This window comes from Saccopteryx leptura, chromosome 1, assembly GCF_036850995.1.
Source record: "Saccopteryx leptura isolate mSacLep1 chromosome 1, mSacLep1_pri_phased_curated, whole genome shotgun sequence".
Classification (NCBI taxonomy): domain Eukaryota; kingdom Metazoa; phylum Chordata; class Mammalia; order Chiroptera; family Emballonuridae; genus Saccopteryx; species Saccopteryx leptura.
The window spans coordinates 349,568,742-349,582,654 of NC_089503.1; the positions used below are offsets into that span (position 1 = coordinate 349,568,742).

Below are 13,913 nucleotides of genomic sequence, written 5' to 3' on the forward strand. Positions count from 1 at the left end.
CACTGCACCACCGCCTGGTCAGGCTGGACATTGGAATTTTTAAAAGTTCCCCAGGTGATTCTAGTGCAGTCAGGTTTGAGAACCATTATTTTAGAAGATGCCATATATATCCACCTGTGTGATAAACATAGGGCGTACTTCCTGCCTGAAGACTAATAATAATTAACATACCTTAGGCTCTTTTAGTGCAGGGACACCATATACAGACATGGAGTTATACGTCCCACAAGGGTGGCTGGGAGAGAGGATAAATAGGTGCTGAAATCCAGCCCACTCTTTACTCAGGAGGCAAGGTGCACTCTAACTCTGGGCTATATCACCCAGCACCTTTTCTAACTTATCCAGAGATACTGTGCAGTCCAGTCTGACACTACATCTGTGTTTGTGTCCTTTTGCACTACAAGGAGGCTCATTGCCTTGCCACTGAACTATTTCTGACTTTAACTTTTTCACTAGTTCCAAACCACTAGGTTCTTTAAAATTAATATTTTCCATTTTTTGTCTTGAAAAGAGCACATTAGATGTGGCCGACACAGCATGGGAAAAAGATCTGCAAATTCTAATCCATTGACGTTTTTGTAATAAATAAGTCTTTAGCCACCTGGAATTAGATTATTTTGGAGATTATGAATTAGCAGTAAAAGTGAGAAACCTCTAGAAAGACCACTTTATAATGGTGCCATCTCAGGGCTAACTATGTAGTTAGCTGCCATGTTTAGAATATCATGATAATAAACCAGGTTTATCATTTCAATTATTCCAGTGTCGCAGACTGAACTCTGTTGCCAATCAGTTTATTCTTTAGTATAAGTTAAAATGAAGTCAGGATACCCCATACCCATCACAATTACTGGAAAAACATGTATAGGACCAGATGGAAATACATTTAACAAATGTTAGCTCCATTATAACTAGAAAGATAATCACTACTAACCTGTAGAAAGTACATCCAGATGTATTTTTGTTATGTGATAGGGACCATAGTCAATATGATATGAACCTATAATTATGTGGTTTTTCAAGAGCTTCAACAAGATACTAAAGTTTTGCTAAGAAACGAAAAAAACAACTCTGATCCCACCAACCTGATTCATCTGATTGGCAATCTGTATGTTAAAGGGTTCAAATTTCACCTTCAGTGTGAATCTATTAGTTTGGAAAGCCCACTCCAGCAACACGGGAATTTCCAAACATGTGTTTCTGTGCAAAATAAATCACTTGATGGGAAACAGAAAATCACAAATACAGGCTGTTTTTGTTAATTACAATTAGAGTTACAACTAAAATGGGGAGAGCAGGGTTTCATTTTAAAAAAATTTTTTTTTATTCATTTTAGAGAGGAGAGGGGGAGAGAGAGAGAGAGAGAGAGAGAGAGGAGAGAGAGATAGGGGGGAGGAGCTGGAAGCATCAACTCCCATATGTGCCTTGACCAGGCAAGCCCAGGGTTTCGAACCGGCGACCTCAGCATTTCCAGGTCGACGCTTTATCCACTGCGCCACCACAGGTCAGGCCAGGGTTTCATTTTAAACAAGATTTGTATACTATACTGAGCATAATGAAATACTAGAAAAGTTTAAATTGTCATCGGTCTTCTCTGCACTGAAGGGGGTAAGTATCCCAGGAGCAGTCTGATCCCATCTTAAAATCAGTGCTACTTAGAAAAAGCAGTTTTTATGTGGTTAATATTAGCACAGATCCTTTGCTGCCTGCCTGCTTCCTAGCAACCTGAAGCAGATATTCTGCTTGCCAATCTGCTTTTGGTAAAAAATAAGAACAGAAAACCCAGTGAATTTGCCAATCGCCCTGAAGAGGTGGGGGATGCATGCAATAAGCTGCATGCTGATTTTGTGAGTCCAGCATGCAATTTATGCTGCCAACCCTCTGACCTTGCTGCACTTTCTGCTACAGGCCAGGGAAGATGTGATCCACATGCTGAAGACGGAGAAAACCAAGCCTGAGGTTCTGGAGGCTCATTATGGGTCCGCGGAGCCGGAGAAAGTGCTGCGAGTCCTACACCGAGACGCCATCCTCGCCCAGGAGAAATCCATAGGAGAAGATGTCTATGAGAAACCAATTTCAGAGGTGAGACTATGATACCAGCAATCCCCTCGGAAGGGAACCTTAGAGTGGTATCTGAACTATATCTCCACAGGCTTCCATTTTACATGCTTTAACATGTTCTTTCAAAGGCAACATTTTTTTTTTTGGTATACTAATATAGAATTAAACTAATGAAATAGTTCATGAATTATTGCAGACCCATGTTAATGACAAGAATTTTAGAAGCATTTCCCTGAATATACTTAGAGCCTGAAATGTATGTCTCATGTGATCCTGATAGTTACGTGCTCTTGCAGTGTTATTCTTTCATTGTTCTTAGAGATTGTGTGTGTAAAATTTGCAGCACTAAAAATAGAAAAAAATTGAAGTGTTTATCAGTTTTAGCATTGAGTCATCAAGGGTTATTATCAAATTGAGTTTGATAATAACCTAAAATTAAATTGAGTTTATTATTGATATTTATGGTTATATTTCTGTTCTTTTTTTAAAATTTATTCATTTTAGAGAGGAGAGGGAGAGACAGAGAGAGAGAGAGAAGGGGGGGAGGAGCTGGAAGCATCAACTCCCATATGTGCCTTGACCAGGCAAGGCCAGGGTTTCAAACCGGCGACCTCAGCATTTCCAGGTCGATGCTTTATCCACTGCGCCACCGCAGCTCAGGCCTATATTTATGGTTATAAAGCCACTGTGCTTTGGTATCTTTAACAACTCTGTGATAATTAAAATGATCTCATGTGAGTTTAGCTAAAATACATTGGTGGTGGCAAAATCCCAGTGAAATGCTTAAGGCAATTCTTTAAGATGAAATTAAATCTAATAAGGTTATATATAAGAATTTTACATGAGATTGAATTAAGAACTCTTGACTATTGTTATTAATTATCCATTATGCTACATGTTAAAAATGCTCTCGCATTGTATTAGAAGCTGAATTAGGGAAATAGTTGATGATTGTAGCCATAATGACACCAGAATTCAAATTAAAAAAGTTCATAGATGTGAATTTAGTATCATAAATGAAAAAGAACACGGAAATTTAAACTCTGAAGCAATTTATTATAATTTAACTTAGTCAAGTCTTTGCACAGCCAGTGTAACAGATTGCAAGAAAGGTCTTTTTATTTTTACAGTATTCACAACAGATAGAAGGTCCTATAATTTTCTGTTTTCTGCAACAAGGACTAAGTGAAGATCTGTTCTCATCTTTTCCTAAAATGCAGAGATGTTTGAATAAGATACAGTCCAGGAGTAAAAGACATTAGAAGTCAAAATATCAGTTTTATGTTATTATTATAATCACCTGGATTGAAGAACTCAGCTTGGATAAATAGTATTATTAGAGCTTATTAATTCTTTTCTCCCCTCAAAAGAGAGGTAGGTCTGCAGAGCACACACACTTACCCAGAATCACTGCCTCTAGTGCACTAAGTTTTATGGACAGTACACAAAGAAAGAAGTTTCTGACCTACCTTCAGAAAATAGACCTAAACCAAATGTTTCTGCCTCATGGACAGAAGAGCAGGACAGAACACACCTACTCTGTGGGTTGTCTTTTTGGAACTGGCTTAGCTGGGCATGATTCTTGGTTCCTTACCTTCCCCAATGCTGCCAAAATAGTGAAGTACTGCTTTACGAGAGAAATAGGATGCTAGAAGGAGAAAATATTTATCTTCTACCATCAGACCATTTTTGGTCTCTGAAGCCTTTGGGCTTCATGACAATCAAATTCATGTTACCCAGGAGTAGGAGTCCTATTTCCAACTTCAAGACACAAAAATCTGAATACATCACTCTTCCATTATCCTCCTGCGACTATGAGCAGATAGTGTAGCTCTTTTTCCTTTCTTTTTATTCTTTTCCAAGTGAGAGGAGGGGAGATAGAGAGACAGACTCCCACATGAACCCTGACCAGGATCCACCTGGCAACCCCTGTCTAGGGCCAATGCTCTGCCCGTCTGGGGCCATGCTTGCAACCAAGCTATTTTTAGCACCTGAGGAGGAGGCTCAATGGAGCCATCCTCAGTGCCCCAGGCTGATGAGCTCAAACCAATCGAGCCATGGCTGCCAAGGGGAAGAGAGAGAGAGAGTTGTGAGAGGGGGAGGGGTGCAGAAGCAAACGGTCTCTTCTTCTGTGTGCCCTGACTGAAAATTTAACTCAGGACATCCACATGCCAGGCTGACACTCTTCCATTGAGCCAACCAGCCAGGGTGATAGTCTAGCTGTTGTTCCTAGAAGCCATGCTATACCTCAAGCCAAAAAAAATTGCTGTCCTTTCAAATATCCATACCAAATTATGACCAGCTAGGCTACTCAATTGAACTCACTAGAAGTTAAACTGTGAAATTAATATGAAGGACCCACCCTACCCCTTGCCAAATATCTGGAGAGAAATTAAGAAGCAAATATTAAATCTTCCTGAGCTTTAGAGATACCAAAATTCATAATTCTTAAGCAAACTCCCAAAGAAATTAGACTTCAAAGAATTATTAAGACATTCAATTTTATTAGTATCAACCTCACATACATAAATTTTAACAATTCAAGAAAATCCCCAGCTCCAAGGTCATTTTCTCTCAAACAAAATAATATTCCTTGGGGCCCTAGACCTCGGTGCCACATAAACCCTTGTTACTCTTACCAAGACCAAACCGGAGGCATTAGGGCATGCCTAAGGGAAAGAGGGCAGGTAGAGAAAATCGTCAGCTACAATAAAGTTCCAGTCAGTCGAGGGCAGTTGTCCACATCAGACAGAGACTGTCACCATCAAAAGGTTAATAATTATGGGATATGACAAACCCTATGTTGGGTGGAGGAATCTGTTTGCATGTACTATCCTTGCCCTCAGTGAGTGGCATTTGAAATATATCTTTTTGTGAAGTTTAGGGATTTGCAGTGGTGATATCTTCTGGGCCTAGATCTTATTTTAGGTGTTCTGCTTTTCCACCTACATATTTACCACCTGTTTAATTGTTTTCTTTTTCATCCCTTATGCCCAGGCCTAGGAGACCCATCTGTTACCAATGGTTTTCCTTATTGCCTCCTTATTTCAGGTGGGAAATTACCCCCTTCCCCAGGTGACTCTTCTAAAGCCTGTGTGCCTTGGGACCTAGTGACCATGCCTTATCCAGGTGTTACTATTCTCAGAATTTAGCTTTTCCACATGTTTGAACTTTCTAATCCTTGAGTAACTTGTCTTACTCAAGGCAACAAAAATATTTTCTTTTGTCACAACCTTTCCACAATAAGAAGGCTCAGCTAAGTTTTTTTTGTTTTGTTTTTTGACCAGTTTCTTCAAGTGGTCCCCTTCTTTCTCAATCACTATTTTATGGATCTTAAAGTTTTTTTTATTTGTTTGTTAGCTCCTCCTATCCCTATGCTTTCAGATCCAGAGATTTGGTTTCCTGATACTGCCTTCCATATTCTACATTGTGTGGTCTCCCTCAGTGAGAGAGGCAACATCAAGGAGTTAGGACTCTGCCAAGAGGATCCTTTGTTCAACATAAATTGTATCTACTTTTATGTCCTTGAGTTGGATAATCTTTACTAAAGAGTCTTTCCCATCAAGCCCTATCTATGTTTGGTCTTCTGTATCTGCTGCTATCCTCCTGGAATCCCCTTTTATTTGTCTTACTTTGCCTTCAGACTCTACATCTCTGAGTTTCCTGAGCTGTTCACCCAGGACCCATCTAAATAGTGACACCCAGAAACTCACTACATAATACTTCAGATATGCTACCTTGATCTTCTCAGATTTTAATTCTTAAATCTGTCTATGTTTTATGTGACCAGTTTGAATAGCTTCTGTGGTCCTCAAGACAAGAGCCCCCAATTGATCTCATGAAGGACTATCTGCAGTTTTAAGTGCATTTCCTGGATCCTGACTGACACCCTTTTTGCGGGGGTGAGGGGTCACATTGCTATCTGTACCTCCTCTGATTACTCATTCTGATTCAACAATGACGAAATTATCTCCATTTTTATAGCCCTATCTTTAAGAGCACTTTGATCCATTTCCCTTTTGTGTAAATCCGGTTTGGTCTTTTAAGACCTCATGTTTCCTCTTAAATAGATTTAATTCTCCCTAAATTCCTTAATCCTTCTCCAGTTAGCCTTCTGCTGATTACAGCTAAAATCATTTCCTGAGCTATGATCGTTTTATCTAAAACATACTGAAATTTCTCCTCTTCTAAAGTCCTTGAACTTCTCTACCACACTCTTAGCAAAGTTGGGCCTTTGGCATTATGATGATCCATTCACAATAAAAATATGCAATTGTAGAAGGAACCTTGGATACTTCTTATGGCTGAAAGGCACATATGTATGGCAAACCCAGCAGCAATAGCTCTGATGCTGATGCCCCATGGGGCTACCCCCTTGGCTTTAAGGAGTTGATTGTGGGATTGAGAATGAATTTTAGTCTATAACCATACCACCCTGAACATGCTTGATTTCGTCTGATCTTGGAAGCTAAGCAGGGTCGTACCTCGTTAGTACTTGGATGGGAGCATGAATTTTAAATATGTCTGCTTCAACATATTTAGAGCAGTGGTTTGCCTCTGGGGGAGGGTCAGCAATTTTTCCCACCAGGGCAGATTTGACAATGTCTGGGAATAGTTTTGTCACAACTAGGGGTGATACTACTGACATCTTTAGATGCAGAGGCCAGGGAAGCTGCTAAACATTGTCCAATGAACAGGACAGCACCAAAAAATAATTATTTGGCCTTAAATGTCAGTAGTGCTGAGGTTGCAAACCCATGTACTCCAGTTTGAAAAGGAGAGTAGGATACAGACCTATCAATATTGTTTTGATCCAATTTAACAAATATTTCCTAAACACTTATTTTGTTTCAGGCACTGTGCCTAAAGGGACAGTGTGCACTAGGGACTAAAGAGATGATTAAGGCATGGGCCCTTAAAGATCTTATAGCCTGGCCAGACAAACAGGCACAAAGCCCTGGAATAATATTTGATAAGATCTCTTTTATTTTTTAATTTAATTTAATTTATTTTTTAAAAGATTTTATTTATTGATTTTACAAAGGGTAGGGGAGTGAGAAGTATCTACTCATAGTTGCTTCACTTTAGTTGTTCCTTGCTTGCTTATCACATGCCCTGACCAGGCAAACCCAAGGTTTCAAACTGGCGACCTCAGCATCCTAGGTCGACACTCTATGCCAGGGGTCCCCAAACTACGGCCCGCGGGCCACATGCGGCCCCCTGAGGCCATTTATCCGGCCCCCACCACACTTCCGGAAGGGGCACCTCTTTCATTGGTGGTCAGTGAGAGGAGCATAGTTCCCATTGAAATACTGGTCAGTTTGTTGATTTAAATTTACTTGTTCTTTATTTTAAATGTTATATTTGTTTCCGTTTTGTTTTTTTACTTTAAAATAAGATATGTGCAGTATGCATAGGGATTTGTTCATAGTTTTTTTTATAGCCCGGCCCTCCAATGGTCTGAGGGACAGTGAACTGGCCCCCTGTGTAAAAAGTTTGGGGACCCCTGCTCTATGCACTATGCCACCACAGGCCAGGCAATATATCACCTCTTTTAGTCTGAGATATGTGCTCCCTACAAGTTCTGGAGTCCTCCTTATATTTATTATCTCTTAAAAAGAAGAGGACTGTAGGTCCTTTGTATACTTTTCCTAGAAATGCATTTAACTGCCAACCTTAGAAACAGATTGTGATGATGGTAATTACCTCCCAGGGGAGAGGTTCGGGACACGTGCGTGCTGAGCTCTTCTTTCTCCCGCGATCAGGATGTTATCCTCTTTCTTTCTGACTAGAGGGTTTTGTGCCACCTCATGGAAACAGTGAAGGAGTCTGTTCTCCTGAAAGTTTAGGAACCATGCATGTGTTCAGAATAAAAGGGCCAGAAGACCAGACGTCACTTCAGCCTTATTACTGACTTGTTTATAAAACCAAGTAGCCTAGAGAAAAAGATGGAATGGTGAAAATGGCAGAGCATACCAGACTCTATTTCCTCTCCTTAAGGTAATAAATTACCAGACCAATGTAAACAAATTATTTAGAGTCACATATACAAATAAAGTAAAATATTAAGCTCTTTCCCCCGCTTGCTTACTCAGCTGGACAGACTTGAGGAGAAGCAGAAGGAGACCTACCGGCGCATGCTGGAGCAGCTGCTCCTGGCGGAGAAGTGCCACCGGCGCACGGTGTACGAGCTGGAGAACGAGAAGCACAAGCACACCGACTACATGAACAAGAGCGACGACTTCACCAACCTGCTGGAGCAGGAGCGGGAGAGGTAATGTGCGCCGTGCCACCAGTCACCTCGGCATGCCCGCAGCCCTCCTCTCTGTCCCTCCCATCAGGGGTTGGTGACACCAGCCTAACTCCGATCCCTAAGTGGTTTCTGACCATTGAGAGTGAGACAGACTTTACCTGGAGCTATTAAAGTGAATACGCTTGAAGGCACATATAAGTAAGACTCCACTTTCCCATTACAATGTTGAAAACTATTATAAATATAAAGCTGGAAACCAACCCAGGAAGAATGTATTTGAACTTGATCAATGAAGCACCTACATTTCAAAAGCCTCTCTACTAACTGCCTTCCATTTGAAATAATCTACTTGTTCTCTTTGAGATTGAAATCCACTTACTCAGGAAGGCAAAATGTTAAATTTAACAATTTAAAATGAATCCTATATATTCTTACTACCAGTATAGAAAATCTTAACATTTGATTGTATATAAATTACTTAATGACTAGAACTACCTGCTTAACTTGCTAAGGGTTGAAAACTCTTAAAACAATGTAAAAAAAGCCTGACCTGTAGTGGCACAGTGGATAAAGCGTCGACCTGGAAATTGCTGAGGTCGCTGGTTCAAAACCCTGGGCTTGCCTGGTCAAGGCACATATGGGAGTTGATGCTTCCAGCTCCTCCCCCCTGTCTCTCTCTCCTCTCTAAAATGAATTTTTTTAAAAAGGGTAAAAAAAAGACCAAAACTAAATGGGGTGAGCCTTGCTTATCTATTCTTGTAGGTAGTTTTTCTCCAACCAGGGATTGCCACATTTGAAGTAGACTCCAAATTGACAAGCTCTATACTACCCAGGTTTTTTTTTAGCGTCTTTTTAGCTTTTTCTCTCCTTTTCTTTTCCTTAGCTGAATAGTTATGTCTGTGAATTTCACAATCTTTGAAACCAATGATTTAAATCCTGATGCTTTGAGTTACCAAGCGTGTCTGCTTCTGTGTATAGGACTTGCAAATTAAGAGCCACTCAAGAAAAGCCTCACCAATCCTGGCTTTATTATCTACTTAGTTACCAAAAAGAGATTTGGTTTTCCCAGGTTAGTTTACTTACTAGAAAAAGCTATTGCAACAAGAGAGGAAATAAAAACATGAAACAGAACAGTTTTGTGTTATATTTTGTAAAAAATTATTGGTAATGTTTACTTATTATTGGACTTGGCACACTCCTTGGGGAGGCAAAAATGGAAAAGAGAACAAGGCTGTACATTAGACTCACTTTATGGTTTCTTTAAGCTCGTCTTCTGCTTCTGTAAGGTCAGGTTTTATCAGTTTTATGTTTGAACAAACAGATAGACTTACTTGATATTTTTGGTAACGAAACACTGAAAATAAACTTCATGTCCTCAATCTCTGTGAACTTCCCAACTTAAAATACAGGTATTGCAAACAAGGTTCTAACAACAGTATGGATTACATATATCTACCATAGACACCCCCTGACATGTCGGGGCTGGAATATGGTCAGGTAAAAGAGCAGCATCTTGTTTGATAGCGACTTTTTAAAAGTTCTGAAACCAAGTAATTTTAAAGAACCCTTATATGGATTAATTATCTGATCACTTTGCAAATTACTTCATTTAGAACCAGATATAGCTATCTTTTCTACAATTTTACATCCAAGTTAAATGCCTGATGTGGTAAAAGTTCACTTACAGAGTTGCTGGTTTTAAATGAAGTGTGTGGGTGGCTGTTTCTAGTTTTTTCTTTTTTGCTTTCCTAATTTTTGTGTTCTGTGAGAGTAACTGAAATGATAACACATGGAGAGCTCTAAGGTTCAAACAGTACTCACATCAGTTATACAATGAGCCTATCCCAATGTGTTTATTTACTAACGTCATGTTGATCAACCTTAGATGAACAAGTCCAATCCCATTTTTGGAGTCAATTTTACTAAGACAATTACAACATCCATATTTCATGAGCAGAGTGCTATGTAGAAGGATTTTAAAATGAAAGTAAAATTTAAAAATTTTTCTTAAGATGCCTTTGATACTTTTTGATCAACGTAACTGGGATATGTCACCAAATTTTCATGTTTTAGATAAATATTCACTGAGACCTTCCCTTTGGCTCTCTCTTAAATATCAAACCACTATAAAGTTTTGAAATATATAGTACTTTTTACTAAACAGGTTATACTTTAGTGTTGTATATTTTTTACTGTCAATGTTCTTTCCCCAGATCAATCCCCTGACTTTCTACAAGTAAGTGTGTATGTCAGTGCCACACCCTGACATACTTGTTTTGTTAAATTAAACACCTGCTAGGACTCTGGTAATTAAATTGGCATCTCTGAACGTCTCTGAGATCTGAGGCATCCTCTGTGACTGGCCTGCATTCCCGGGGGGGGGGGGGCAGTGAAACCCTCAGGATTTCCTCAAAGGTCAGGCTAGGGATTCTCGCAGCCCTTTGGAAACTGGCCGGCTAAATCTGCTTTGATTTAAATCCTCTTTTTGATGTAAGCGGTACTAATTGGATCTACATATGGGGGCTGGCAGTTTGCTGACCTCAAGGCTTGCTTTCCTCCCTGGGCCACTGTCGCAGGCGAGCTCCTCCCCACAAGGACCTTGGACTGTGTCCAGGCACCTAGTCCCTCTGGACTCAGCCAGAGCCCAGGTGTGCTGGCAGCCTCTGCTTGGGCGCCATGTGGCCCAACACCTGCAAAAGCTGAGCTGCAGCTAATAAAGAACTGGCATTTCTCAGCACTAGTAGGAGTCCTTGCATAGACTGTTCCAAATCCTTTGTTTGCCTTCTTTGTTTTTCACTCTCTTTCCCTTCTCCGGAAAAGTACCATTTGTGAGAAAACAAACAAAAACAAAAAACAAAAGGAGGGGGGAGAGAAGGAGAGGAAAAGCGCCAAGAACTTTCCTTCGGAAACATTTATCTTTGTTTTCTCTGAGAGCAGGAGTACAGGAAGGAAGTGAGGCTTGAGATAAGCCTAAGTGGTTTGCTTCTTATAATCCCCCAGCCTCTCCCACTGGGTGTGTAAGTCTGCAGGCTGTCCGCATCCCAGACAGCTTTGCCTTTGGTGGTGGTAAGATGATGGGGGAAGGGGTGCAGAGCCAGGGGACTCCACCGGAGGTGGCATCTAGGCTCCGTTCTCTATAATTATCCTGCTCTGTAAGCGGTTCTTACTTCTGAAAAAATGGTTAAAGGTAACAAAAAGGGACCCAGGCATAAGGATCAGTAGCAGGTGTTGCTAAGCAATCCGGATTCAGATATTTGATGAAACCAGGAATCTGAGGCTCTAAGCATTGCAAAGGACTTCTGAGATCAGCCTTTGCAAATTCCTCATTCTATGCGTGGAGAAATTGAGGCCCAGATAAATTATGTAGCACAATTAAGATCATAAAACAGGTCAATGGTCTAGCACTTTTATGCAAATGAGTCCCTTGTGCAAAATGGCTTGTTTTCTTTTGTGTGTGTGTGGCCTCCCCACCTCCATGCTCTTATGTCCAAACTATGACACAATCTTAAAAGGCAGATTGGTGGATACTGTGAGATTATAAACACAGAGATATTAGGACCAGTGGTGTCTCTAGACTGTCAAGATAGAAAAAGCCTTGAGACGGCATCTGTTGAAGCCTGGGGACTTCTTTTGGAGCCAAGTTCGACTAGGATACACAATGTTCTGCTTCCGTTGCGTTCTGTTTGAGGTAGTGTTGATGCCAGGCTGGCGATGGTTACGGGAGGGCTACGTGAAGCCTCCCCCAAGCTCCTCTCTCATTACGGCCACTGGCCTAGACCATGCAAGTGTAAAAACTAGAGAAGCAGAACTTATTTTTCACTTTTCAGGAGTTGTTAAATTAATCTTGTATAGAGAAGTCCACAAATTAAGTACCTAAAATGGGCAAAATATTGTTCTGGGCTTCCTTTAGACTGTGATCCCAATTTACTGTTAGGTTTGGGTTCAGGGCTCCTTTAAATCCCAGAGCCCCTTTAAACTCAAATTCCCACACCCAATCTCTCATTAGGGCAACTTCATTAAGCATCTCACTCGCTCAACCTCCCCTTCTCCGTAAGCAACTCCCCTCACCCTGGGAAGGTTCTGGGAAATCTCCTTGGGACAAGGCTATCATCATGAGGGACCTGAGGGTTGAGAAAGGGAGACAGTCTGTGACCAAGGCCACAAACTCCGATATGCTAATCTGAGCATGTCCAGGTGCACCAACCCCATGCCAGTGACTGCCTGCAGCAACTCCTATATCAGACACCCCCTTCCTGCGGCTCTCTGCTGATGTCACTAGGATCTCAGTCCGTCCGTTTTACAGATGTAGAAATAAACATCTTATAAAATTCATCAGGCCTGTGTGTCTCTCCTTTGTCAGGCTTAACATTTTTACCATCATTTGTTGCATATTTACTTTTTTTTAAATAGTCATCTTCTCAAATTAAAAAGAGGGAATAGCATGAAGAACTGCATTGGCTTAACTGGTGTTTTTAATAATTGAGATGAAAATATTCTTCATTGCATTAATTAAGGCTGGGTAAAGAAAAGCTCTTTCTAAGTGCTATATTCTATCTGGTCCATATTTTAAGTCAATTTGATCTTTAAAGGCATAATTCTGGGCACATAAGATCACCTGTAGAGTGTATATTTATTCCTTGTCTGAACTGCAAGACTTGTGATTTTAATCTTAAACTTCACTAGAGCTGCTTCAAGAATGTCAGAATAGAAAGAACAAAGTTTCGTCAAAAAAAAAATGGTCTTGAATTTAAATATATTTGAGGGGACTGAGTGTATATTAAATGATGTGGAGGAGTACTGTCTAAATCTATAATGGTAGATATAGATTTTAAAGGTTTTGGATTCCATAGGCTCAGCTAGGACTGCATAAATAATTACATCATCATATAATATTGCAGTAAGCCTTCCAAGTATAAGACTTTTTTTTTAAGTACAAATCAACATCTCAAGAGAAATCTCTGAACTTGTGAAGCAGAGAATGCAGGAGCAGAAGCTTGAATGGAGGGAAAGCTTTCGAGCCCCGTTTTGGTTTTGTTCAGGTCACTGTGAAGAGGTCGGCGTCTGCCTGGTGGCTCTTGGAACAGGCTGCACAATTACATTTGCCTGTGTGAGGAGAGGACCAGTTAGATAAAGCAAGTTTTAAAAAACTGGCTCTAGTAGCCTGGGATCTTGGAAAATAGTCTTGGCTCACTTTTTAGAAAAAGATTCACATCTGGTTCCTGGGCATAATTTCCTAAAGTTTCTTGGATTTAGATGCCTTATCTCTAAAATATAGCAATGGAATTGACTTTTCTCACTGGTAGTTTGGAGGATCACCATAAAGCATTTTGTGGAAAAAGATTGCTGCTGATGTGCAAATGATCAAGTCTTATCAAGCAGAAATTAATCAATAGATAGAGCATATCAGCAGAAAATAACAGAGCCCTCACTGTGTTAACTCTCTGCGAGATCCTGTCTAACAGCAGAGTTAGCTTTCATTGACCTCCTCAATATGCTGGACACATATACATCTTGTTTCATCCTTATACAACTGTATCATGTATAATTACTATCCCTATTTAGAAAATCAGGCAGGTTACATTCCTTCCACCAGTCATTG

General features: G+C 40.3%; 1 protein-coding gene across 6 annotated transcripts in view; it reads left to right on the forward strand.

Moving 5' to 3' along the window:
- FILIP1 (filamin A interacting protein 1) overlaps positions 1-13,913 on the forward strand; it is a 242,283-nt gene that overhangs the window by 156,219 nt on the left and 72,151 nt on the right. For all 6 annotated transcript variants that reach the window (XM_066358995.1, XM_066359000.1, XM_066358997.1 and 3 more), the window contains 2 exons: positions 1,909-2,082; positions 8,157-8,335. In XM_066358995.1, the coding sequence (XP_066215092.1) occupies positions 1,909-2,082; positions 8,157-8,335 (353 nt within the window). The remainder of the gene's footprint in view (positions 1-1,908; positions 2,083-8,156; positions 8,336-13,913) is intronic.